Source organism: Meleagris gallopavo, chromosome 2, assembly GCF_905368555.1.
Source record: "Meleagris gallopavo chromosome 2, MGAL_WU_HG_1.1, whole genome shotgun sequence".
NCBI classification, from domain to species: Eukaryota; Metazoa; Chordata; class Aves; order Galliformes; family Phasianidae; genus Meleagris; species Meleagris gallopavo.
The window spans coordinates 201,303-228,450 of NC_139405.1; the positions used below are offsets into that span (position 1 = coordinate 201,303).

The window sequence follows — 27,148 nt, forward strand, 5'->3', positions numbered from 1 at the left end:
CAAATTCTTTTTGGATTGAAAAGAGTTGCAATAAGTTGACTCCTCTCAGTAATTTGACAGACAAATAGGTTAGCTTTTGGCCCTGAACACTTCTTACGTATTGTTTGGGTGCTTTAACACTTCATCAAAGTGTGATTTTTGTGTGTGTGTGTGTGTGTGTGTGTGTGTGTGTGTGGTGTTTTTGGGGGGGGTGAGGGCCATGATGCCAGGCTTAGACCAGTGCTTGACAACGATATGTTTTGTTATCAAGTATTCTTCCAAATTAGTGTGTATTGATGCTTGCTGACAATGATGAAGAACTTAATTTGTCGTCAGAAACATTCGCAGAGCAGCTGCTGTGTAACTTCCAGATGTGTTGTTTCCAAATTTCTTGAAAATAGAATTAAAAACGGAATGAACTGTTCGTTTTGTTCAGGCCCAGAATGCAAAAAATAGCTAATTTTGCTTAAATACTAGGAGTGTTTTATAATGTAGAGTAGTGGCTAGGGAAAAAAATGAAATTTCTTAAAATAGGGCACTCATTTTAGTTAGCTGATAACTTTAAAAAAAAAAATAATAGTAATCAGTGTTTTTTCTGTATTGTTGACTATTTCATTGAAGAAATGATACATCAACTAGATTTTGGCTTTATTAAGTCGAATAGCAAGATACATACGTACTCTAAAACATAAGTTTCCAATCCTTCTGCTTGCCTGCACTGTGTTCAGTGAAGAAGAATTGTCTTGAGCCGCATAGAAAGTATATAGTTAATGTATACAATTAGCAGAACTACTTCTATTTCCTTAATTTGTGAGCTTTCTGAATGTAGAAAATTGGTCAGCACCACATGAGCAGGAGGGATATTTCTTCTGCAGCGAATATGGTAACTTAGTTAACTATTAATCTTGAACTTTGTTATTTTGCTGAATAATTTAAAAAGAAAACTTACCTGCCTACACTATAATAAAAACATGTGCCTTCTCAGACATGCACACACTCGTAAATAGGCTGAAGGATTATCAGCAATAATAGCATTTTACTTGCCAGTTGACACAACCACATATAAGAGGTAACATGAGTTTTGAGTCAACTCAGTTAGCATTGCCTTGTAACCTTATACCTTGTTTTAACGATATGGCAAGAATCTTGAGTCAGAAACATTCATGACATCTGGCTTAGTTAAAATATTTCTCAATTCTTCTGCAGGTATAAAAAAGTATGTTGTTGGCCTAATTATCAAGACATCATCTGATCCAACGTGTGTAGAAGTAAGTGAATTACCTTAGGGGAAAAAAAGAGAGGTAAATACTATGCATAATCTGACGTCTTTTCCATTTTCTAGAAAGAGAAGGTGTATATTGGGAAACTGAACATGATTCTTGTTCAGGTAAGTTGGAGTTCAGGAAGCATTAAATCTTGTCATGAAGTATTTGGTTTTGCTTAAGTACCTAACATACGGGTGTTTCACTTTTCAGATTCTGAAACAGGAATGGCCAAAGCACTGGCCAACTTTTATAAGTGATATTGTAGGAGCAAGCAGGACTAGTGAAAGCCTTTGTCAGAACAACATGGTGATCCTTAAACTATTGAGTGAAGAAGTGTTTGATTTCTCCAGTGGCCAGATAACTCAAGTGAAAGCAAAGCATTTGAAAGACAGGCAAGTATAGTATTTAATATGTCCCTAACAAATAGTGCATACTGGGCTTGCTGGCAAATAGTTTCTCTTGCTAGGAGGTTTTCAGTAAAAGGATATATCTAATTTTATAGCTAAGATTTAAGTGGCTTACCGATTTTTTTTTTTTTTTTTTGTGATTTTTTTCTTCCCCCCCCACATTTAAAGTAGTAAAGTTGGGTGGGACAAAACTGAGTTTATTATACATATGTTAGAATTGGAAAGATTACCAAGGTGGAAGGGTAATACAAAATGTAACAACAAAGGGAACAGCACAGATAGGATGGTATTTTACAGGAAAGTAAATGTGCTCACGAATCTCTGAAGATCCAGACTCACAGGAAGGGGTCTTCAACCAGAGATCATTCCACAGTGCCAGTCAGCCCTAAGGTAGGGTCTAAGAGAGGTCTCAGAAGGCTCCACCCCTTCTGGTTGCACAGCTGAATTGCCTTCACCTGTGCTCCCAGGGCTGACCCTGTCCTTTCCCCAAGTGACCAATAAGTGATTTAAGCTGTGACTCAGCAGTTCCATGCAACACATTTCTGCATTATTGCAACTGCCTCATCTCCCATGATGGTCGTGGAATCATAGAGTAGTTTGTGTTGGAAATGACCCTTAAGGTCATCTAGTTCCAACCCTCCTGCTATTGGCATGGACAGCTTCCTCTAGACCAGGTTGCTCACAGCCCCATCCAGCCTGGCCTTGAACGCCTCCAGAGAAGGGGCATCCGCAACCAGACTGGGCATCCTGTTTCAGTGTCTCACCATCCTCACAATAAAGAATTTCTTTCTAGTATCTAGTCTAAATTTACCCAGTTGAAAGCCATTAGCTTCTCATGCTGCTGCTACTTGCCCTTACAACAAATCTTGCCCTAGTTTTCATCGTAGGCCTCCTTCAGGTATGCTCTAAGGTCCCCCTAGAGCCTTCTTTTCTCCAGGCTGAAGCGCCCCAGCTGGGAGGTGCTTCGGCCCTCTGATTGATCTTTGTGGCCCTTCTCTGAACCCACTCCAACAACTCCATGTCCTTCTTGTGTTGGGGGCTCCATAACTGGGCACAGTACTCCAGATGGGGTCTCATGAGAGCAGAGTAGAGGAGCAGAATCACCTCCCTTGACCTGCTGGTCTCATTTCTCTTGATGCAGCCCAGGATGCAGTTGGCCTTCTGGGCTGCAGGCACACATTGCTGGCTTACGCTGAATCTCTCATCAATTGATGCTCCCAAATCCTCTTCAGGGCTGCTCTCAAGCCATTCTCTGCCCAACCTGTATCTGTGCTTGGGATTACCCTGACCCAGGTGCAGGACTTAGGTGCACTTGGCCTTGTTGAACTTCATGAGGTTGGCACGAGCCCACCTCTCAAGCCTGTCCATGTCCTTCTGGATATCATCCCTTCCTTCTGGCTTGTCAACTGCTCCACTCGGCTTGGTGTTGTCTGCAAACTTGCTGAGGATGCACTTGATCCCACTGGACTTCTTAAAAAAAAAAAAAAAAAAAAAAAAAAATTGTTGGCATTGTCTTTTGTAAAGAAGCAAGGTGGCTTGTGAATGCTTCCAAGGATTTGTAGGTATTCTGAACTTGATCTGCGGTCACAGGCACTTTGATTAATACAGTTTGGATTGTTTTGGGAACTTGGGAGTGCTACAATTTTTTATTTTATTTTATTTTTTTTTGTAGTATGTGCAATGAGTTCTCTCAGATATTTCAACTGTGTCAGTTCGTGATGGTAAGTATTAGATTTTTTTAACCTCTTCCAGGCTACCTCCACCCAGTCATGCCTTAGTAATATGCGCTGATATGTTCCTACAGGAAAACTCCCAAAATGCTCCTTTAGTTCATGCAACTTTGGAAACTTTGCTACGATTTCTGAACTGGATTCCTCTGGGATATATATTTGAGACTAAGTTAATCAGCACACTAATATACAAGGTATGTATGTAATTATTGACAGCTTTTTAGTTTAAAAGTTGCAAAATGCGTACCATATAACACCTTTGTAAAACGCTTTCTTTTCTTTTCTCAATAGTTCTTAAATGTTCCCATGTTTCGGAATGTCTCTTTAAAGTGCCTCACAGAGATTGCAGGTGTCAGCGTAAGCCAGTATGAAGAACAATTTGTAACACTTTTTACCTTGACTATGATGCAGTTAAAACAGGTAATGTTTTAGTAAATGTTTGGTTTTTTACTTCTACTTTTAACAACCTAGTTCAGTTTACAAATTGATACTCTATAGAGCTCTTGAGAAATGTTACATTTCATTGTGCCGTTTGATTGTGTATTTATAGCTTGATCAAAAGACATAAACTTTATGACTACGGAGGAGAGCTGTATTTCTGCAGGATTGGTGTATTTTATTCAGTTGGTTAATTCAGTGTGTGTTTTGTGCTCTCGGGTTGTCTGAGGAGGGCAGGTAGGTGAGGTGCTGCTGTGTTCTCAGCACACATTTAAGCATAGTGAAATGCCAGAAGTTTGTGATGAAGTTTGCATGCTTTTTATTTTGAGGGAAGAAAGGATAAATGTAGATGGCGCTTCACATTTGTCCATTTCAATGAGGGTACTCTAAGGCCGGAGCTGTGGATTTTATTTTTTTTATAACACTTCTGGACAATTAGATTCTGTTTTTGTATCCACTTTTTTTCCTGCTGTGTATAACACAGCTTTCATCAGTCTTTGAGGTCTTTTCAGAAAGGCGTGCTTCTAAAAGGAGCACCTCTGCCCTCATTCCTCTCCCTCACTGAGGAGCTATAGAACTTTTTAGTTAGAATTTGATTTAAAAGTTGACTTTTTCTTGCAGCTAAATCATTCTGTTTAAGACACTTCCTCATTTTCTTTTTCATTTCTTTGTTTTCATTTTTTTTCTTGGTGGATGACTGATTGGCCATGAGCCAGCAGCGTGCCCTGGTGTCCAGGGAGGCTAATGGGATCCTAGGGTGCATTTAAAGGACCATGGCCAGCAGGACAAGGGAGGTGATTTCCCCCCCCCCCCCCCTACTTTGCACTGGTCAGGCCTCACCTGATGTAGCATATCCAGTTCTGGGCTCCCTGGTACAAAGAATCCAGCGGAGGGCCACAAAGATGATAAAGGGCCTGAAGCATCTCCCCTATGAGGAAAGGCTGAGCTACCTGTTCAGTCTGTTCAGTGTGAGAAAAGAAGACTGAGTGGGGGTCTTTTTAATGTTTATAAATATCTCAAATGTGAGAGACAAGGGGATATGTCCAACCTCTTTTCAGTGGTCTGTGGGGACAGGACAGGGGGAAATGGCTGTAAACTGGAGCATAGGAAGTTCTGCATCAATATGCAAAAGAACCTCTTCATGGTGAGGGTGATGGAGCACTGTAACAGGCTGCCCAGAGAGGTTGTGGAGTCGTCTTCTCTGGAGATATTTCAAGACCCACCTGGTTGCTTACCTGTGCACCCTGCTTTAGGGAGCTGCTTTGTAGGGGGGTTGGACTTGATGATCTCTGGAGGTCCCTTCCAATCCATACAATTCTGTGATTCTACAGATGATGCTCTTGATTCTGAATGCAAATACGTTCAAAGCTTTTACTTAAAATAACTGTTGAATGCTGAATTGGGTGTAACAGTATTGGCATTAAAGAAGCTGGACAACACTGAAAATTTTTCTGCTTTATAACAATAGAATTTGAAAGTTGGTGTATTTCTTAAGAAGGTACCACAGAGATCTTTGGTCGATTGCTGAAAAATATTTGTATTTCTAGGTCTTCTTTACTAATTTATAAACATTGTGAGGGAGACCTTTCATACTGTTTTAATACTATGACTGCCGTGTTACAAGGTACAGGTAATAAAGACACTTCTGGAACAGTTTTGCTTGATACCGGTTGAAAGTGTCTTAAAATAGGGTAGGTGCTTCCCTTGTCTTTCCTGTTTAAAGTGCTAGGGAAAGGTTTTGTTCATCAGAACTTCAGTGTCTGCGTTTTCTTTCGTATTGTCCAGCTTGGAAACAACAACAGCAACAACAAAAAAAAAGCAATATGATTGATAATACTAGTATGCAGTAGTTCTACTTGCATGTAAAGCAGGACATTAGTTATGTTTGTCTTCCTTGTGTTAGATGCTTCCTTTAAATACCAATATCCGACTTGCCTACTCAAATGGAAAAGATGATGAACAGAACTTCATTCAGAATCTCAGTTTGTTTCTCTGCACGTTTCTCAAGGAACATGGTCAACTTATAGAAAAAAGATTAAATCTGAGAGAAACATTAATGGAGGTAAGTTGCATCGTTTATCCAGTTCAAAGTAGAGGTTTCTTGTACTCAAATAACATGATACTAATACGACCTCTAGATTGTTGTGCTTATATTGGTTAGAAGAATTTTTTCCCCATAATCAGTAAAAGATTTGAACACAAGAAACCTTTCAGACTTTCCAAGTGTGCTTCAATAGCAATTTATTTTCAGTGGTGTTATCCTTAAAAAACAAAACAAACCCATGCAAAACGTGCTTTTCTCTCCCTCTTCTTACTTGTCTCTCCTCCAAAGTGTAAATACTGCTTTAAAATGCATTCAAAGAAATATCGTAACCTTTTTCCATGGGTATCAAAACTCAGTATTTTTGTTTAACTTACTCATGCAGGTGGTTGCTGCTGTGAGTTCTGTCAGTTTGTGTGTGAAATGGTGTACTTTGTTTTTATTCAGTATCCAGGCTTGGTGTCTAGGATACAGCAAATGCCATTCTCCAGCTTTTCTGTCCTGGTGTAACTTCTTGCCTAAACTGACATTTCCCAAATGTTTAAAATATTGTCCTTGTGGTTTGTGTTTAGTTTCTGTCTCACGAGCATAGCCTTTAATGCTGGAGCTCTTCGAAGTGGTACTTAATAAGCATGCTTTGTATAGTATTAAGGGTCTTGTTGGGAAGCCTACATTGACTTGCTGAGAGCGAGCTGTTCTTTGGTGACATTTCTACTAGCTCTCTCCCACCCCTGAGCTGCTATGGGATGAAACTGTCTCCATAAGCCCTTGTAGCAGCCTTTGCGATGTCCCAGAGTTGAGCCCTCTGCAGGTATGGAGACTGTAGGTTGAGGAACTATCCTGAGACAGACAGACTCAAAAAACGCAAAACCACAGTATAAACCTGGAGACCAGTTCTCATTTTGTGGGTCCATCTTGTCAGTGCAATGCTTGTATCTGAAGATATCTGAATTCTAGTCTTTTCCATCTGATGTTCGCAGTATGTTTCTTCTCCAGGTAAATCTCTGCCAAAAAATATATAAATTCTTTGCAAATAGCAAACTGTAGCTCACTTAAAAATAGATTAAATGATTGTTTCTTGCTCTATTTAAAAACAACCAAGCAGAAAGCAAACAAAAACCTTTCAGCAATCCACAATTAATTCCTTACCTCAAAATTAGTGAACTTTTGCAAAATAACTGTCAATCAAGGAAGAGATCAAGTTTCAACCCATGTTGAGACATTATTAAGAATATGAAGTTGAATGTCGTGTAAGTTGGAGTGCAATCTCCAAATCTTGCCTCCTGTCTTGTCCAGCACAACTATATTAAATTGTTGAATAGTTAAAATTGACATTTAAATGAACTTCTGCAAAACTCAGTTCTGACTTTGGGTCTTCTACGGGATATTGAAATGTTCCACAAAGTCTTTAGAGTGGCTTAAAATTGCTGCGAATTTCACTGTTGTAACTTACAGTATAACAGAACATATAGTGGGGGGAAGAAAGCCTTCTAAAGGTAGCTGTGTAATTTTAATTTGGTTGTTCCTACACTGGATTTAGCTGATCTTCTGAAATTGCTTCATGGATTCACTGGAGTCATCTAGAGCAGTGAAAGAAGCTAGATAAGTTATTTAAAGTGAAATTGCCGATCAAAATGGATGTGCATAGGAATAATGTGAGTTGTTTTTGAATCCTGCTTTCAGTGTTGTTAGAGAGAGATGTCAAATCAGACTTCCGTCTAAAATGCTTTGGGTGGCTTAGTGTCTGAGCTGTGAAAATGAAGTTTGTTTTCATTGCTCCCTTCTGTTTAATTCACTGGTAAGGTGTTGACTGACACTTTTCACTATCGGATTTTAAAGTAAGATAGCTAAATAATTTTTGACTATGTATTTGGTATCAGTCTCAGAGCTGCACTCTTCTCAGTCTTCATAGTGGCTGTTCAGTTAGTGAAGGTGAAGACGTCTTAGATGCAGATAAGCAGTGTGGTTTTTAAGGTTTTCTTCCACATTCCCAGAGAATTTGCAGAAGAGAGTAGCAGTAAGTATTGAGAATAGCAGTCCTTAAAGCTAAGGAGTTTTTTTGAGGATCTAAAAGAAGAGGTCTGTAGAAGCTTAGAGGGTGTGATTTTGATAAAACTGTAAGGGACTAATTTGGCTATTGGTTGTTTTTTTTGTTTCGTTTTGTTTTTGTTTTTTAAAGATATCTTTAGGCTATTCTGTGTTTAAGAACTGATGTGTGCTTTCAAAATAACATCAACTGACATGGTGCTGTGTTCTTTTCAGTTGCTCCACTGGTCATAACTTTGACTAGTAAACGTCACTGCAGTATTACTACACCTTGTTAGTAAATTTTACACTAATTCAGTATTTTTATCACTATCAGGATAACAAAATTTGAAGTAGCATGGTTTTAATCTACTTCTGTGTTCAAAAATAGTTAGTAAATAGATGCTTAAAATACACTTTTCCAGGCTCTTCATTATATGTTGTTGGTATCAGAAGTAGAAGAAACTGAAATTTTCAAGATTTGTCTTGAATATTGGAATCATTTAGCTGCTGAGCTCTACAGGGAAAGTCCATTCTCAACATCTGCTTCTCCATTGCTTTCTGGAAGCCAACACTTTGATGTTCCTCCAAGGAGACAGCTTTATTTGCCTGTATTATCCAAGGTAATCAATGCTTAAGTTAAAATACTATGTAAGTTTAGACACTTTTCCTAAATGCAGAGACTTCACTGTATGTAAGGGATGACTTTAGAAAACTTTCCAGGCTTTGAGTAATAGTTGATTCAGCTGTAGTTATTTAATGTGCTGAAATTGCTAAACTTAAAAGATGGTGCCAGTAGATGATAGAACTATTAATAGTGTGCTCTTTTGATACTGTGTATAAACATAAAATGAGAGAATATATATCTGTATAGTTTATTTAAACATACTAACCCTATTTTCTTCCATGTTACCACATCAGGAGCTTCATTTTAACTTTGTAATAGAATAGCTATGTAGGATTTGCTAAATCATGCTAACAGTTCCTGTAATTAGTGGTTTCCAGCATGGATCTTGGTGTGGACTTCAATAAAACATAGCTAACTTCTGCTTAGAGAAGGAGGACAACTTGATGTTTTTATTCAGTTACTTAGTGTGATGGAGTTGTGTTTTCTACTCAGGAATGATACCTCAAAACCAAGACACAGTGTATTGTTAACGAATTGCTTGTATAAGGGCTGTGGTGAAAATAAAAGCCGCACGTGCTGAAGGAAAAAAAAAAGTGTTTAAAAAATGTATTTGAAAAATCTTTAATACATACATCTTTTGAAGCTCTAGGAGATACAGTACTTTTTTAAGCAACTCTTATTCTTGTAGAGATGGAAATCAGCTCTACTCCTAATGGCTTTTTAGTTAGCTTGTCCCTTCAGAGTGTTCCTTCCCGTTTGCTTGTATGTGAGTGACCTGAGGAAATGCTGGACGTACTCTTTATTTTCATGTCATAGTGCAATTCAATTGAAACTTTCCTTTGTAACATACAGGTTCGATTGCTAATGGTTAGCCGTATGGCTAAACCTGAAGAAGTGCTAGTGGTGGAAAATGATCAAGGGGAAGTAGTACGTGAATTCATGAAGGATACTGATTCCATAAACTTATATAAAAATAATAGGGAAACATTGGGTAAGTGCAGTGGCTGTTGTCCTGTAGTTGTCCTTTAGATCTGTGCAACTGCACTAATAGCATGCATGTAGCACAATTATATGGGGGCAGGGGAGAAGATAAATTTGAAACAGAGTTGTCACATATTTAAGGTCATTAGACTTCAATAATAACATTTTCCTGTTAAATGCAAACACTGGGAGGGGGCACTGAGTGTTTATTAGCAACTTTATGAATGTCAAACAAAAGTGTTTTGTTTTTTTGATTCTCACCGCTGTTCTTGTGAAGTAAGTATCCTTAACAGTAGATTTGCTATTCTAATATGTTTTTTTTAATATTGAAACTCCTCTTTATTTTATTGAAATTACTACAGTATATTCTCGTCCTCAGTATTGTTTCCAGATACAGATGTACAGACAGTCTTAGTTTGAATTCTGGTGTTATTGCTTAGTGTGTTATCGTAATAGAAGATTCACCCCTTAAAAAAGCAAGAGTGCGGTGAAAGTGGCACTGTAAAAATCCATTGCTAAATCTGACCTTTATGCTTTTTTTTTAAACTTGGCAGGATTTTGAATTTTACTTATGTTAGAGAGCCTAATCATTTTAGGGGCTGATAGAATAGTCTGAGTTGAAAAAGCTGAATCTTTTCACCTAGACTAGTTCAGGAGTACCATCTCCATTTTAATGGTAGGTTATTAAAACCAACAGATGTAATGACACTGAAATAATGAACAGAGGAAAATTACTGACTGACTTGTTAAATGCAGTATAATGTCCCTCAGAGCTAGCCTATCCCATATTTCCTACGGCTCATGAGTACGTATGCATTTTATTAATAATTTAACTTAGTAGCTTTACTGATCTGACTGATAGACAAAATATTTCTCTCCCATATCTTTAAATACAACTCTAGCAGTTCTGAATTTAAATCTCTAGCTTGTTCTGTCACAAGTTCACAAAAGAACTACTGCACTTAGCATCTTGATTTTGTCTTTTTCTTAGAAGAAATTAACTTCAAAGAGATGCGATCCAGTTTGTTGCTTAAAAACGCCTGTTACTGTTAATTGTCTTTCAGTGTATCTTACACATCTGGATTATGCAGACACAGAACGAATAATGACTGAAAAACTTCATAATCAAGTGAATGGGACAGAATGGTCATGGAAAAATTTGAATACCCTCTGCTGGGCTATTGGCTCAATCAGTGGAGCAATGCATGAAGAAGATGAAAAAAGATTCCTTGTTACAGTAATTAAGGTATCATGGTATAAGACTAACAGCTTTGTCACACTTCATAGTTTACGCTCAAGAAATTGAGCTTAAAAAGACGCTTCTCTACATTCTCCAGTAAGCTACCTTGTACGGCAAACAAGTTGATGAGAATAATTTGGGAAATGTCATATCCTGAATGTTAGGCTGATGAATTCCTCAGTCATGAAAAATACATGAATCCAAATAGCCTTTTCATTGTAAAAATTTTGGAGAGAAAATTTGGCTTATGATGAAATATTTTGCTTTAGGAATGCAGAAGATATGGAAAGGAAGCACTAATGAAGTAAGAGTACTAATGAAGCAAAGTAATGTGCATTGTTTTTAACCAACTAGCATCCTTCTCTTCTGCCACTTCGTTTTAAGTAAATGTGCGTGTGGAAAGAGTACAGGAAGAAAATGTTATTTACCGGAGTAATTATGCATCAATGTTGCATCATAAAAATTCTGCAGAGAGGATTTAGTTTTCCCTGCTTGCTATGTAATACCTATATGTTTATCAGTATCATCTGGTTGGTCAGTACTCAACACTGAGAGTTACTGTAGTCTGCCCTGTATAAATTATTAATTACATCTAAAATGCATGACTGAAAATGTGGTGTTCTAGGTTTGGCTGAAACTTAAGAAATTGTCCCGATCCTTAACTAGGGTTGATGGTTTGTAGTTTTTTTTGTTTGTTTGTTTTTAATTATTTTGGCTTTGAGATTAATAATAGCAACTACTTTACTGTATCATTATTATAGCTTATTTTAGCCTTTATACTGCTCTTTTAGTCTACAAACCTGGGGAGGAAACTAATAATATGTTATATTGTAGGATCTCCTAGGGCTCTGTGAACAAAAGAGAGGAAAAGACAACAAAGCCATTATTGCATCAAATATAATGTATATAGTAGGCCAATACCCACGTTTTTTGAGAGCTCACTGGAAGTTCTTGAAGACAGTAGTCAACAAGCTATTTGAGTTTATGCATGGTAATTATCTCTTTCATTTATTGTTCTAACTTTAATCTTAAAGAAAAAAAAATGATGCTCTGTACATGTGCATGTCTGGGGGAAAATACAAAACAGTAACTGATCTGATTTGATTTAGAAACCCATGATGGTGTTCAGGATATGGCTTGTGATACCTTCATAAAAATAGCACAAAAGTGCCGCCGACATTTTGTTCAGGTTCAAGTGGGAGAAGTAATGCCTTTCATTGATGAAATCTTGAACAATATAAATACAATCATCTGTGACCTTCAACCACAACAGGTACATTTAATTGAGGAGTGTGAATAAATTTGTGAAGACCAGTAAAAAGTTGTGATGTAACAAACATTGGTAGTAGTCTTTAAGGCTTGAATTGTATTTCTTAGTCATATTGTGTGTGTGTGTGTGTGTGTCAGTCAGTGACAGTGTCACGTTACAAATAGTATGGTCAGAGTTATTAAGGTCCTAATTAGAATTCTTGGAAGGAGAATTAAAGTGTGCTGAGTTGAAATTCTTTTTTTTTTTTTTTTTTTTTTTTTTCTAGAATGCTTTTACAAGTAAATGAGATAGTAAATCTGATTTTGAGGTTTTGATTAGCAAAGAAGGATATTCTACTGTGGTAGCATACTTAGGGGTCTTGCATGCGCAGGGGCAAGAGAATACTTGCAGAGAGGATGTGCTCTGACAGTGTAGTGCATGCACAGCATAGGCTGATGCATTGCAGTGGCATAAGGAAACCTTGGGCAGAGGGAGGTATTGAGTTCCAACTTCTGGTTTTCTTACACTTGATTTAGCCCAAAGTTTTGTAAAAGAAATAAATGGAATTGTATTGTAAGAGAAAGCATATGCCTGAAATTGCTTGCTTCAGGATATGGTGGTAAAAGTCTCTGAGATGTACATAGTAGTATTGGAAGGGAATGGAGGCTTACTTTAAATGTGGTGTGAGTAAGGAAAGAGTGGAGAAAGATCTTGTAAACTCAAATGGAAAGTATGTGTTTAGTGACTGGAAACCCATTTTCATCTTTTACTGCCTGCTAGTTTTGAACACTGTAAACTTTTAGCTACTCTTCCTTTATCTTTCTGTTTGACTTCTTGTTTTTCCAATCAGGTGCACACGTTCTATGAAGCAGTAGGATACATGATTGGGGCACAAACAGACCAGACTGTACAGGAGCATCTGATAGAAAAATACATGTTGCTCCCCAATCAAGTATGGGACAGCATAATTCAACAGGCAACAAAAGTAAGATCATAAATTAGCAGTGTGTTCAATTAAAATAGAACTGCTGAATGTTTGTTGTTGTTCTTGTTTGCTTGTTTTTACCCCTGGAATTAGGTGAACTATCTGGGGTGCACTTAACTAAAGCAATGGTTGATGTGACAGTAAAAGTGTTGTTTGGAGAGAGAAGACTGAAATGATTTAAGAGTGGTTTAAATACAGTTTAAAGAATTTTACAGAACATTCCTTAACAGGGTGTAAGATAAATTCTTGAAAGTGACCATTTTTGTACTAGAAGATAAATGGCATTTTTATTAACTGAAACGAATTAACTCAATTTTTTCAACAGAATGTTGATATTCTGAAGGATCCCGAAACAGTTAAGCAGCTTGGTAGCATTCTGAAAACCAATGTGAGAGCGTGTAAAGCAGTTGGCCACCCCTTTGTGATTCAGCTTGGAAGAATTTATTTAGATATGCTGAATGTGTACAAGTGCCTAAGTGAAAATATTTCTGCAGCTATTCAAGCTAATGGTAAGAAATTCCATGTTTTTCTTAATGGGACTGGCAGTGCATGTCATCAGGTTTCAAATTTGTTATACCTGAGCTTATCTTATTGTGTGTACATGGGTGGTGTTGTTTGTTTGTTTTTTCTTTGTGTGTCTGTTTGGGCAAGAGAATGACTGAAAATGTGCTTGCTTCGATTATTATGTTAACCAGGTGTTTTATTCAGAGAAACTCTTGATTCTGGAAGGAGGGAAGCTATAAGCATGAGTTTAGGAAGGATGCAAGAGACCGTTGACCAATAGCAGTCTTGCAGAGATGAAGTTGTAGCGTGCATTCTTTTGACTTACTCTTTTTAAATATGAAAAGACCCTAGTATTTTGGCAGAGTTTTGGTTTGGTGATATTGTATTACTGAAAAAGCTTTATTACAGAAGTGTAACTTCAGTGAAGGTGCCTCAGATTTGTTATAAACTAAACTGATAATCACTGAGAAGGAATTAAAAGTTACCTAAGTTACCTAACCAATTTTTACCGGATAAATTAGAACCTATGATATCTAAGTAGAAAGTGCTGCTGTAGTAGTTCTTGACAAGATGAAATGAATTGATTATTGGATCTGTCTTACGACAGATTTTCTATGAAAATAATCATATATATGTGAATGTTAAGACTTAACCACTGAAAACTGGTTGACCTTGAAGTAACTCTCAGAGTTCGGAATAGAACTGGCTGTAAAATCAATACATTTCTTAATTCTGTTGCAGCTGTAATTGCCAGAACTCATTCTTACTTAAAACAAACAACAACGAAAAAAAAACCCACAACACAACAACCAAAATAGGAAGCAGTTGCTAGGACTTCTAGTCCTGACATTTTACTAGAGCAGGAGCTATTGTGATCGCACTTGTCTCAGAGTATGTTCTCACAACTGGTTATCTCTGATGCCTGCAGAAGCAATTCTACCTTGTTTTCCTGGCTGCAGTCTTCCAGGGTTTTCCTTGGATATACTGTTACGATTGTGTGGCTGTGCGCTCAATTAGAGCAGGTTTTACTGATGAGGCTTACATTGTTTTGGATGTGAGAAAATGAAGTAAAAATTAGGCTCCTTGTAGTAAACAAAAGTTTGAATGACTAGGTTTGTCTGTGACAAAATCAGGAGCTTGCTTTAAAACACTGCGTAAATTGATGTCCTCTTATCACTTAGTGAGAGCCAGAGGTAAGCTTGATCCAGATATTTAAATGAACATGCACGATTTCATTACTCGAAAAGTAATTTGCTGTGCAGGCAGTGTACTATCACTGGTATTATAATACCAAATTGCAGCTTGGACCTATGGAGCTATTTTTTATCTGTGTAATATGAATGAAAAGTCTTCTTTCTTTGTCACTTGGATATAAAAATGAAACATTCTGAACTTTGTGGAACCAATTTAAGTGAGTTTGCTTGTTGGCACGTCTTACCTAGATTAAGTGAAGCTTTACAACTTTTCAGGTGAAATGGTAACAAAGCAGCCCTTGATTAGAAGTATGAGGACTGTGAAAAGGGAAACTTTAAAACTGATTTCTGGCTGGGTGAGCAGGTCTAATGATCCTCAGATGGTAAGTAAATTTATTTTACAGAAATAGTTCATACAACAAAATCAGGAACAAACTCTGCTCTTCGCTGAAGAGCAGTCAATACTGTTCTGTTCACAGGAACTGTTTTCAAACTGCAATATCTGAAGGAAGGATAAGGTGTGATCATACAGAGGGTAGGCCTGAGCTATATTTTGATTGCTTCAGTTAGTTTCAGCTGTGAGGAATCCTAAGGAGAAGTAACAAGTTGTATGAGAGTCCTCAGGCAACCACTGCTGGATGGGTACAGTGGGTGAGAAGTATACGGATGTGTAATATATCATCATAGAATCACCAAGGTTGGAAAAGAGTACACGATCATACAGTCCAACCATCCACCTATCACCAGTAGTTCTCACTAAACCACGTCACTCAACACAATATCTAAACATTCCTTGAACACTTCCAGGGTTGGTGGTTGCACCGCCTCCCTAGGCACCCCATCCCAGTTCCTGATCACTTCTTTGGAAAAGTAGTATTTTCTCACATCCAGCCTGAATCTCCCCTGGCACAACTTGAGGCCATTCCTCTAGTTCTGTCATTAATTATACAGGAGGCCGACTCCAGCTCACTGCAACCTCCCTTCAGGGTAGTTATGGAGAGCAGTAAGGTCTCCCTTGAGTGTCCTGCAGTCTGAACAATCCCAGCTCCCTCAGCCACTCCTCATAAGGCCTGTGCTTCAGACCCCACTCCACTACCCTTATCTGGAAACTCTCCAGGGCTTCAATGTCTTTCTTGCAGGAGGGACCCAAAACTTGAACACGCTAGTTGAGGTGCAGCCTCACCAGGGCAGACTACAGAGAAATGATCTCTTCCCTGCTCCTGCTGGCAGCACTATTTGTGATACAAGCCAGGATGCTATTGGCCTTCTTGGCCACCTGGTCACACTGCTGGCTCACGTTCAGCCCAGATACAGACAGTACCCCCAGATCTGTTTCTGCTACATATTTTTAGCTTCTTTCAGAACTACCTTGTGATTGCTTGAGACTTCGTTCAGTAACTGCACTGCTATAACAGTGTCTTGCTGTTTTATTTAGGTTGCTGAAAATTTTGTTCCTCCTTTGTTGGATGCAGTTCTCATTGACTACCAGAGAAATGTTCCAGCTGCTAGAGAACCTGAAGTACTTAGTACTATGGCTATCATTGTAAACAAGCTGGGTGGACACATTACTGCTGAAATACCTCAGATATTTGATGCTGTTTTTGAGTGCACATTAAATATGATCAATAAGGTATTATATATAAACTTCGGATAAAGCAGGGGAAAAAAAGGGAGTTTATATTAAGAGTACTAGTCTTTTCATATTGCAAGAAAGGGGGCATTATGTAGTTAAAATAGCGTTATTACATGGCTTCTGTTTTATGGAAATTAAGTTGAGGTTTGTGAATTCTGGCTGTCTAGGTGAACGTCTTAATCTCATTGGTTTGATTTCTTAATACAGTTCTGAAATTAAATGATTAGTTAATTTTCTGTTCCAAGACTTTGGAATGTCATGGTTCTGGAAGCTGAAGTATGTTTTAAGTAGACTTCAGTGTAAGGTGAATGACTAGAATTCATATATAGTTATCAATACTCGTATTCATAAATTCTGTTCTGTGAATGTTTCTTCACTTTGCTGAATTCCAGAGCTGATAGAGTTTCTGTGCTACAGTTTACAGTAGGTACTTGATTAGTGCCATTTTGCAGTAGTGCATCCCTGTAGTAGCAATGGTGCTTAATTGCTGAGGCCATGTGTCTTGTCTCTAGAGCAGTAGTAATTAAGGTTGCGTACTGACAAAATGTAGTTCAGCCTGCTGATACTGAATAACTCTAGAAAATGGTCTTACTAAGCTTCGGTGGTGAAAGTATGGGGAAAAAAATTACTGGGAATCTGGGAACTGTAAATTCTGTTTTGTATTCACATTTCTTCAAACCTGAGATCTGAATGCTATTCCATATTGGATATTGACTCACTCTTCTTAGCAGAAGATATTATGGTGGATCTTTGAGCTATTCAGTAAGCTTGGCTGACTGTGCTATTTTTTTCTCTCCTCTTTTTCCCTGCCCCTCACTCTCAGGACTTCGAAGAATATCCTGAACATAGAACAAACTTTTTCTTGCTACTCCAGGCTGTAAATTCTCATTGCTTCCCAGCCTTCCTGGCCATTCCACCTGCACAGTTCAAACTTGTTTTGGATTCTATTATTTGGGCTTTCAAACATACAATGAGAAATGTTGCAGATACAGGTAAACTGAAGATTTAAGTCTGTAGATTGTTGCTTTCTTGCATTTTTAGTCAAACATAGCATTCTATGTTAAATACTGTATTTGCTGTAGAAGAACAGTATTTTCTTAATTTCACATTGACAACCAGATAACCCGTTAATGTACTGAAATAGTTGGATGCTGTTTTACTCACAGAAGAAGGCATTGTTAGTTTCTGCATGCTTTCTCTTTAAAATGTGAGGGTTTTTCTGAAATGGCTGAACTGATGCAACAGCTTATTGCTGGTACTGTGCTTTGGCTTTCATTGTGCTGTCTGGAGTATTTAACTTCGTGCCTCACTAAGACAGTCTCTGAGTTACTACTGAAAAAGACAGCAGAAAAATGAATGGTGAGTGAATTCAGTCTGGGAGACAGCTGTGACATCAGTAGAAGGTAAAACCTTAGATTAAAGGTAAACTGCTTCTTTTGAACAACAGCAAATTAAACTTCATCTCAGGTTTCACTGAGAAGCTGTTTTTAGTACACTTGAGTAATTAAGTGTCCTCTGGGGTGGGATTTGCCAAGGAAAGCTAGGAAAGGCTATGTGAATGTCATAAATTCTGAAAGTGTCTCAATCACAGGATAAAAATCATTGTTGTGAAGCTACTTCGCTAGATAGTCCTAGTCAATTGTTGATGCTTGGAAGGGACAAAAGATAACTTTGTGTTACATTTCAGATAGTAAAATAGCTGTGCTTGTGTAATTTTTGTCTTCCTAAATTAACTAGTATGTCTTTTCATAGCTTCTCACTTCTGTTTGTGCCACTGAAATTGTGTGGTTGGCTCTTCATGATTCCAACATCTAATTATGAAAACCAAGTTGGTGCTCTGTATAAATGTGGCTGCCGCCCCCTACTGCCTGCTTGAGGAAATGCCTGTCAAAATGCAACTGCAATACTTTTCAGTGCTTCTCAATTTCTTGGGATGTTTGTCTCACTTTAAAAAGGTGCATGGAGCTCTTGTATAGTTTTGTTCATCTTGTCTTTTATACAAATTTTGCAGGACTTCAAATACTTTACACTCTGCTACAGAATGTTGCACAAGAAGAAGCTGCTGCTCAGAGTTTCTATCAGACATATTTCTGTGATATCCTTCAGCACATCTTCTCTGTTGTAACAGATACTTCACACACTGCTGGTAAGATTGTGAGCCAGATGAAAACAAGCCTTTCAAACATCATACTAGTGTTGCATTTCCTGTTCTAAGTAATAACAGTATACGTATAATTCTGATCTGTTCAGGTTTGACCATGCATGCATCAATCCTTGCATACATGTTCAACTTGGTAGAAGAGGGAAAAATAAGTACTCCATTAAACCCTGGAAATCCAGTGAACAACCAAATGTTCATTCAGGAGTATGTTGCTAATCTCCTCAAATCTGCATTTCCTCATCTACAAGAGTAAGTGTGCTGTAGTTGTTCTATACTTCTGAGTAGATACTTACATCTTGAAATACTAACAGATGTATTTACTGTTAGTGCCCAGGTTAAGCTGTTTGTAACAGGACTCTTCAGTTTAAACCAGGATATTCCTGCCTTCAAGGAGCACCTAAGGGATTTCCTGGTCCAAATAAAGGTATGTTTGGCAAGGTTTCTTACAAGAATAGTAAAAATATTTAGCAGGATGATGTTTTTAAAAGTCATTAGACAGTGTTCATTTATAATAGGGTGTATATTTTACTACTAATTAAAATTGTCTTGGCTCGAGAGTCTAGATACTGGATCACGTAATCCATTTCAGCATAATTGAATTGTACAGATTGGGTTTAAATGCATGCTGTTGCTTATGCTTTGTACATACATATAGGTCTAAAGTGGCCATAAAACAAATCTTGTTTCAGTTCTGTTTGGGACTGAGGCATGTTTTGAAAGTTGACAGACAAATGCTCTGCTTTTATTTTTCCAAAGATGCTAAAATTCAAGATGATTGTATGAAGGTCTATGTTAAAGTTTTTTCAGGCTACATTTGGTAGATATTTCAAAAATTGTAAAGATACTGCTTTAACGATAAGCTCAAAAAGCTCTGTTACTGCACCATCCTACAGTATAATGCATGGTGAAAATCTTAGAAATTTTTGTTTTTTATATTAATTCTAAACTTACTTATGGAAAGCAAAACAAGAAATAGTGTGACAAGGATGTGAAGGGAAGATGTTTCCAACATTGTTCTTGATTTTCAGAAGCTTATTATTCTTCCTGACACAGTTAAACTGAAGTATTGTTTTTGTGTGAATTACACAGGAATTTGCAGGTGAAGACACATCAGATTTATTCTTGGAGGAAAGAGAAACAGCCCTTCGACAAGCTCAAGAGGAGAAACATAAACTTCAGATGTCTGTACCTGGCATTCTTAATCCACATGAAATTCCTGAGGAGATGTGTGATTAAAAAACAAGTTCTGCGGTTTTCTTTCTGTGCAGCCACTTTGTTGTGACAGAAGAAAACAGCACTTGGATATTTGTTGACCAAAATGATGCCAATTTGTAAATTAAAATGTCACCTAGTGGCCCTCTTTTCTTATGTGTTTTTTGTATAAGAAATTTTCTGTGAAATATCCTTCCATTGTTTAAGCTTTTGTTTGGTCATCTTTATTTAGATTTGCATGAATTGAAAATTAATGCATTTTCAAAGTAATTATTTCATGCCCATTTTTGTGGCTAAGGGGAAAATAGGCAAAACATAAATTGTAAAGGACTATATTGCAAAACTATACAACTTCCTGTAAGAGTATCAATTTTTAATTTGGGATCTTTTTCTTTCTAGCCTGTCCTCCAGTCTAGTAGAAAAAGCAATGAGTAAAACAGTTTTAATTAATTGTTAAGCAGAGGATTATAGTGCTGCAATTTTTTTGATCCATTAGCAGCTTTTTGGATTTGAGTGGGTAAAGGCTAGGCTTACATGTATTTGCAAGTTGTATGGCAAGTTTGCAGCAAGATCATGTGCATATCATCCCATTGTAAAGCAACTTCTAAAGCGTATGGGAACACAGTACAGTTAGTTATTTTTACACAGTTCTTTTGTTTTTGTGTGTGTGCTGTCGCTTTGTCGACAACAGCTTTTTGTTTTCCTCAATGAGGAGTGTTGCTCATTTGTGAGCCTTCATTAACTCGAAGTGAAATGGTTAAAATATTTATCCTGTTAGAATAGGCTGCATCTTTTTAACAATTCATAAAATAAGAAAAAAAAACCTTCTGGCTTTTGAGATGACTTATACTAATTTACATTGTTTACCATGCTGTAGTGCTTAAAGAACACTACTTAAAAGCAAAATAAACTTGGTTTACATTTATTTTTCTTTCTTTGGCTTATTCTTTTATTGGATGAAAATGCTGTGATCATATTAAAGGTTTGTTCCTATACCCTGAAGGCATAGGAAATGGTCCTTGAGGTCTAGGTTACCATTGCTTCTGATTTCCCCTGATCTCAAGGACTTCGGCTATGCTTGAAAGCTAACAAGAAATAAGTTGGGTTCTATCTATTTGAAAGTATAGTAGCTGTTTTGACTTAACACCATGACTAAAAATACTCCATACTACATTGCTGTAGAATGCCAGTAATAAGGTATTCTTGCTCTCAATATATGTACTCTTTGTATTTTATTCCAAAGAGTTATTGAAATGTATCTTGACTAAAAATTGATACTAGTACATATTAATAACACGTATAGACCAGATGTGCAGTTATTTTTCTACCTAAAGTTTTGTAGTTAAATAATTTTCACAGACGTATGAAGTACAGATGAGAAAACTTTAGTGTGAACACTAAGATGGTGTACAGTCTTAGCTTCCCCATGTTTGCAGCGTCTCTTCTATTTTCTAACAGTTGACATTAAAATATCCCAAGGTTTTTATTTTCTTTCCATTTTACTTTGTCTCTGGTCTTAGGATTGTTAATGTGATGCAAAGCATAACAATTAATTCAGAGCTGTAAAACAAAGTTAGACAGTTGTGGAGGTGCTTTATGTAAGCTTGGATACTGTAGGTAATTTTGTGCTGTACATTAAGTTTGAAGTAGAAGTGCATGAGATAGCAGTGTTCAATGTATAATTTTACCGTAACCAGAATGTTTCCAGTCGTAAGTACTGGTCTCATTCTGTGTCTGAAAATCTCTCTTGCTTGACTTAGTTGGCCTTAAAAAACCAAAGCCACTACTTCTGGAACATCTTTTATCATCACAAATACTGCAGTCTGAAAGTGCTAAGCTGTGGAGACAATGTTCCTCAAACCCTTTATGACTGGGACTTACATTGTAGCCTACCAAAATTTGTTAATTAGTTTGTAGATGAAAGATTTGTTTCTCAAACTCATGCTTTAAGCTTTTTCATGTCTTTCTGTCCACTAGAATTACAGATTTTTGTTCTTGTAAAGCCGTATGTACCCTAAGAAGCAGTTTAAAGTGTTTGAAGTACTGTTGAAGGATACTAAAATGGCTTGTGACCAGGCTTAGTCACAGCATTATAGAGCTGCAGGTTATCAAAAGCTATGGAGACAGGAAGAAAACTATTAAAATGGAAATACCCCCAATAGTGTGACATCAGAATGACCAGATTCCACAAGCTGCAGAACTAGGTTAGTTCAGACATGCAGTGAAAATAGTTTGAATAAAAAGCACACGTGTGCTTTTATGTGCTCCTTTCATTTTCAAGGTTGAAGTAAATTTGCAGGGCTTGTGGTCTGATGCGTACTGAAGAATTACATCTAACTTTCAAAGAACACCTGAAGTGTTTTTAAAAATGCAATTCAAATAAGAGTTTTTCATTATTTTGGAACCTTTTAGATTATCTAGTAACAAAATGGTGATGTTAGTTCTCACTTCCCTTTTAAATCTGACAAAAAACTGTTATCTTCAAAATTGGTGCCTTTTGCTGATCTCTGCAGATGCTATGAAAATTCAGCTTATGCTGAGTTCTTGATAAAATTTGGGGGGAAGGGTGTGTCTATTCCTAGTGCAGTTATCCTGTATGTCAAAAAAACTATTACAATGTACACCTGAGAAGGTTATAGATACTATGTTGAATGCACACTCTGGAAATGAAAATAAATGGATAAATAGCATGAACCCATCATAAAAATAACTACAACTTGTAATTATATGTAAACCAATGTTTACTTTGTGCATATTTCTATACAAATTTTAAAAGAAAAAATTCTATGTACTCTAGGTACATTCATTAACAAAAATATTACAGGGTGTTTTCTGTGTTTACATGAATTGATTGCCTGTTAGCTGATGAAGACACCCCCAAGTGCTTGTTTCAGGCTACCATGTGTTTGCTACTGTAACTGGAGCAATTATTTTCCAAAGCATTTTAGGTTAGTTTTCTTTTTCTAACTTGAATAATTTGCTGTGTGTTAATCTGATTGGTTAAGTGAACTATTTTCCAATAAAGTTAATATTTATGCAAAAAGCTTTAGAATAATGTTCATCTCTCAAGGAAGCTTGAAGTTATTTCCAGTAGACTTCAGCACTGGAAAGCAATAAAACTTTGGCTGTGGATTTCTTTGGATGAAGGGGAACGGCATTAGGAAAAGATGCTGCAAATATCACAGCATTAAAATGTACAGAGGTTGACTAAAGCAAGGAACTTGCTTTAGTGTTGAACTGTGCCTCTGAGATTGTCTCTCCAGATAAATTATTACTCACTCAAAACTTGCAGGGCATTATTTTCTTGCTCGTATGGGTGCCTAGATTCTTTTTGTTCTCTTCCTCCCACGTTACTAGGTACGCCTCCAAACGTAATGGGCAAAAACACAGTGTTAAGAGATTGCTTTAAAAAACCATTTTGGTTACAAAATTGAGTATAAGAACATACCTCTCCTTCCTGCCCTTCATGAATATACCTCCGTTTGTGATTTAATGAAACTGTATTTCTATTTAGACTTTCACATTCAGGATGTCATTGCTGAAGTTGACTGATCAGCAACATTCTCTTGGGAAAAGGCTTAGCCAATCATTTTTCAAATTTTACATAAAATGCACCTTAATTACTAAATGCACCTGAAATCAAGAATCATTTATTGAGTATGGGGAGAAAAGATCTAGTTAGTACTAAAAAAGTGAAAATACAGTGAGTGCTTGTTTCTCGTAGTACAAATGCTATGTAAGGAAATTGAAATACCAGGTAACTTTTAAAGCCTCTACAAATACACTTTATTGCACATTTTCTGTGATTATTTGCTCATTCACAGGTAAATTCAAAAACAAATATAACGTTCCTAGAGAAAATAACTGATACTGCTTCAACATAAATTTTGACACCAAGGGCTGAATGGGAGAAGAGCTTTTCTACTACTATTTCTGTTAGAACAATAGTGAACAGTTGGGAACTCAGCTTGGTGTTGGGACTCCGTCTTCTCTACTTAGAGTATTTATACATTTGGATGAGATTGTTTGGACTACCTGATAGAGCGCTTTAGCATACTGAAATAGATTGGCTGCATTTATCAACTATAACAGCTTTGCAGAACTATGGTTTTTGTTTTTTTTTGTTTTTGTTTTTTTTTAAAGCTGAATGTAATTACTCAGTCTGCCAGCAGTCTCCTCAAGACACCTATCTTGTCTAAATTAAAACTCTGAAATGAAACAAATGCTACTGCAGGTATGTACTTGCCCTGTGTTTGCTTTTCATTTTCATACATGTGTCTACCTGTGTTCATTCATGCTGTTCAGCGGGAACAAGAAAACAGTTTAAAAAGCAAAGATAGGATTAAGAAGGGATGCTTTCAAAGATCGGAATATGGATGAGTTAAATCAGAATGGATCAGAATATGCCATAAGTTAAAAAGATCTAAGTGAAGCACTCATATTTACACTTCTATTGGGCTAAAAAGTACTTTTTCAAATACCCAATCAAAGTTCATAAAAGGGCTTATATTTCTATTGTGAACTGTCTCTATTTTTCTTAGTTCTTGGCAAATCTGCAGTCTTTGTGTGTTCATTCATGTAAAGATTATTGGGAACAATTGTTTCATTTTTTTTTTTTTTTTCCTCGTTGTTGTTGTTTGTTTGTTTTGCATCAGCCTTATTTTATTAACTTCTCTCCCTAGAGCTCTACCTGTGAGCATTTTGCTTCTTGGATTAACTGCGTCCAACTGTGCAATCATTAGAGCAAACTTCTACAAAGACAGTCGTAAATACATGCTTTACTCATGAAGAGTCTGAGAGTTCTGCTTGCTTTTGAATCAAAGGATGTCAATTATGTGAAAAGTTCTTTATAGTCTGAAATAATCAAAATGAAGATTGAAACATACTGTAAGAGAGATGATCCCAGAATTAGGCTGGGTATAATCCTCAGGCTATTTAAATAAAAGTTTAGAAAAACGACCTTACCCCTAATCCACATCAGGATTTTTTTCTTTTGGTGAACGGTTAATTTCATCTTTAATCTAAAAAATAATAATAAAATTGCTAGGACTGAGTTACAAGTTTGGTCTTGGGATGCTGACACTGTAAGTATATTTATGGATCTCAGACTATTCACCTTGTACAACATTTGGATATAGAGTTTTACTTATGCTCAAGTCTTGCATTTCTCTTCAATTACTACTTCACAACTGTACTGTCAGCTTACCAAAGGAAGCATCTCCTGATTAAAAGCAGCATCATAGTCAGGGGAAGGAAAGAGGGCCTCCAGGGATCAAACCACATTGCAGTGATGCCACATGAGGAGAGAATAAAGGCCAAGAGAAAATAAGCAGTGGATAGAAAAAAGAGTAGCTGATGATCACTATCTTGAAAACTGTAGGTCACTTACAGGTCTTGCTGCCTTCTGTTTGGAAGTTTGCATTTAATTTTAAAACTGTAATTTCATCTTTCTTTAACAAAAATAAGATTATTTGCTCTAAACCTTACTTCAAAATATTCTAGTCCGCACAGAAGTAGGAACAAGGTCACTCATACTCCTCTTGTATATGCTGATCTTAGCATGTGATACTGTGATTCAGAAGACCCCCTTCTTGTGCTGACTGGTGTTTATGTGGCTATGCAATCAGGTCAAAGAGCTGATTTGTCAGAAAAGTAAACTTCGGATGCCCTGACAGTTAATTTTGGATTTATGATCAAATGGACTGCCAGGTCTAAGTAAGGAAGAGGGCAAAGAGAAACAAACACTAATTCAACTCTGATTATGCACAGTGTGGAACTGTATTTTCTGTTCACAACACGGTCTTTTTGCAAATGCAGCTGTCACACTCAGCTGTGCAGCCAATCACCGATCCGCTCTACACTACAAGGAGTACCTGTGCAAAATGATGTTAAAGGTCGAGGAAGGAAATAAACCAATTTATTGCAGCAACGGTGCTCGTATTAGTTGACAACCACGCCGAAGATGCCTATCACGCTTCTTTTTGGCTTTTAATTTCAAGAACTTCGATACCGATAGCACTGAGAAGGAAACAAGCAAACGAAGACCGATCTACAGTTACGCAGAAGGAAAGCGCCAATCCAACGCGCCACGAGAGCCCCGGAAGCGGGCAGGCTTCGCGCGTGGCCTGACGGGCGCTCGGTGCGGCCGTCCGTCCACGCAGCTCCCTGCACGAGTAGCCGCCAGCTGCCGACAGGCTGGAACGCGTCCTGGGGACGGCGAGGAGGGAACCGGCGGCCTGCCGAACTCCCTTCTAACTCTCAGAGGAGCGCTGGGAAGCACGCAGCGGCACGGCCCTGCGCCGCGCTCGCTTTAAGCAGGAGCGGCCCTCCCGCAGCCGTCGGCGCACACCGGGGCGGTCCTTCCCGGAGGGGGCGGGACTAGGGCCGCGACGGCCGCTTCGCGCCTCACCCGTCAGCGCGCGCCGCCTTAGCCGCCATCTTGCCCTCCAGGCCCCGCTGCTGGCCCGCCCCCTTCTCCCTCCCAGCTCGCCGGCCTGCCGCCCGGCCCGGGCTGGGAAAGGCGGGGCGAAAGGGAGGAGGGACTCGGCCGCCTTCGTCTCTCGTCTCGTCGGAAACCGCCGAGCGGAGCCCGAGCGTTCCGTCTCCCTCGCTGCCGTTCCCTCCTCCTCCTTCCCCCTCGCCAAAATGGCGGCGCGCGGAGCCGCCGGCAGCCAGTGAGTGACTCGGCTTCCCCTCCCGCCGCCGCCGCGGGCTTATTGGCATCGCTCGGCCGCCCCATCCCCCCCGCCCCGGACCGGCCCCCGCCCTCCCGCCCCTCCTTCTCTCCCCTCCCCCCCCCGTTGCCCCCCCCTCCCCCCCCGGCTGACCCCCGCCCCGGCCCCCATCAATCACCGATCGGCGGCCTGGCGCGGATCAATCAATGGTTGGGAGGAGGCGGTGGCGGCGGCTGCTGCTGTTAATGAACAATGTGTGAGAGCTGCGCCGAGCTGCTGGAGGTGTTAAACGAGAGTAAGTGCGGCCGCCCTCTCCGCTGCCCTTCTCCGGCAGTCCTCGCCCCGCGCCGCGCTCCCGCACCCCCCTCCCCGCGGACCGGGCCGTAACCCCGCGCCGCCTCCTGCCTCCGCCCGGCTCGGGCCTCCCTGGCGCGGGGTTACCTCCCGCTGGGGCGGCCATAACGGCGGAGCCCGCCCCGCTCCGCGGCTCCTTTCCCTCCTCTCCGCCCGCGGCCTGGGGAGGGCTCGGCCCCTCGGGGCCTTCTGAGAAGCCGCCGGGCGCGCGGGGCCGGGCGGGACGTGACGAGCTGCCACTGCCGGCCGCGCATCCTGCCCGGCGCGGCGGGGCCTAGCTGCTCCGCGCCGTGCATCGAGCTGCCGAGCCGCTGGAGGCCGAGCCTGGGGGAGCTGGAATCTTCCGCCTAAACGTTTTCCTCCTCGTGTGCCGCAATCAATTTAGGAGCGGATCGGCCTCCGATAAACCGAAACGCTGAACGCTTCCTAGAACGGTGCTTGGGTAGAGC

General features: G+C 38.9%; 2 protein-coding genes and 1 long non-coding RNA gene across 8 annotated transcripts in view; 2 read left to right on the top strand and 1 right to left on the bottom strand.

The window, feature by feature from the left end:
* LOC100538719 (exportin-1) overlaps positions 1–20,596 on the top strand; it is a 37,241-nt gene extending 16,645 nt beyond the window's left edge. For all 4 annotated transcript variants that reach the window (XM_085218458.1, XM_085218457.1, XM_085218459.1 and 1 more), the window contains 21 exons: positions 1,186–1,247; positions 1,322–1,366; positions 1,455–1,636; positions 3,324–3,372; positions 3,456–3,575; positions 3,673–3,801; positions 5,723–5,881; positions 8,311–8,508; positions 9,366–9,504; positions 10,559–10,740; positions 11,569–11,725; positions 11,844–12,007; positions 12,834–12,968; positions 13,294–13,477; positions 14,942–15,048; positions 16,101–16,295; positions 17,122–17,290; positions 18,310–18,444; positions 18,549–18,708; positions 18,787–18,883; positions 19,549–20,596. In XM_085218458.1, coding sequence (XP_085074584.1) covers positions 1,186–1,247; positions 1,322–1,366; positions 1,455–1,636; positions 3,324–3,372; positions 3,456–3,575; positions 3,673–3,801; positions 5,723–5,881; positions 8,311–8,508; positions 9,366–9,504; positions 10,559–10,740; positions 11,569–11,725; positions 11,844–12,007; positions 12,834–12,968; positions 13,294–13,477; positions 14,942–15,048; positions 16,101–16,295; positions 17,122–17,290; positions 18,310–18,444; positions 18,549–18,708; positions 18,787–18,883; positions 19,549–19,695 — 2,915 coding nt within the window. In that variant the 3' untranslated portion in view covers positions 19,696–20,596. The remainder of the gene's footprint in view (positions 1–1,185; positions 1,248–1,321; positions 1,367–1,454; positions 1,637–3,323; positions 3,373–3,455; positions 3,576–3,672; positions 3,802–5,722; positions 5,882–8,310; positions 8,509–9,365; positions 9,505–10,558; positions 10,741–11,568; positions 11,726–11,843; positions 12,008–12,833; positions 12,969–13,293; positions 13,478–14,941; positions 15,049–16,100; positions 16,296–17,121; positions 17,291–18,309; positions 18,445–18,548; positions 18,709–18,786; positions 18,884–19,548) is intronic.
* LOC146544834 (uncharacterized) lies at positions 5,876–26,663 on the bottom strand. The gene is made up of 3 exons (XR_014881742.1): positions 26,524–26,663; positions 25,545–25,689; positions 5,876–6,864 (listed from the first exon to the last, which is right to left on the bottom strand). It is a non-coding gene; the product is annotated as an uncharacterized LOC146544834 (long non-coding RNA).
* USP34 (ubiquitin specific peptidase 34) overlaps positions 26,485–27,148 on the top strand; it is a 130,996-nt gene continuing 130,332 nt past the window's right edge. For all 3 annotated transcript variants that reach the window (XM_085218452.1, XM_085218454.1, XM_085218453.1), the window contains exon 1: positions 26,485–26,640. In XM_085218452.1, coding sequence (XP_085074578.1) covers positions 26,598–26,640 — 43 coding nt within the window. In that variant the 5' untranslated portion in view covers positions 26,485–26,597. The remainder of the gene's footprint in view (positions 26,641–27,148) is intronic.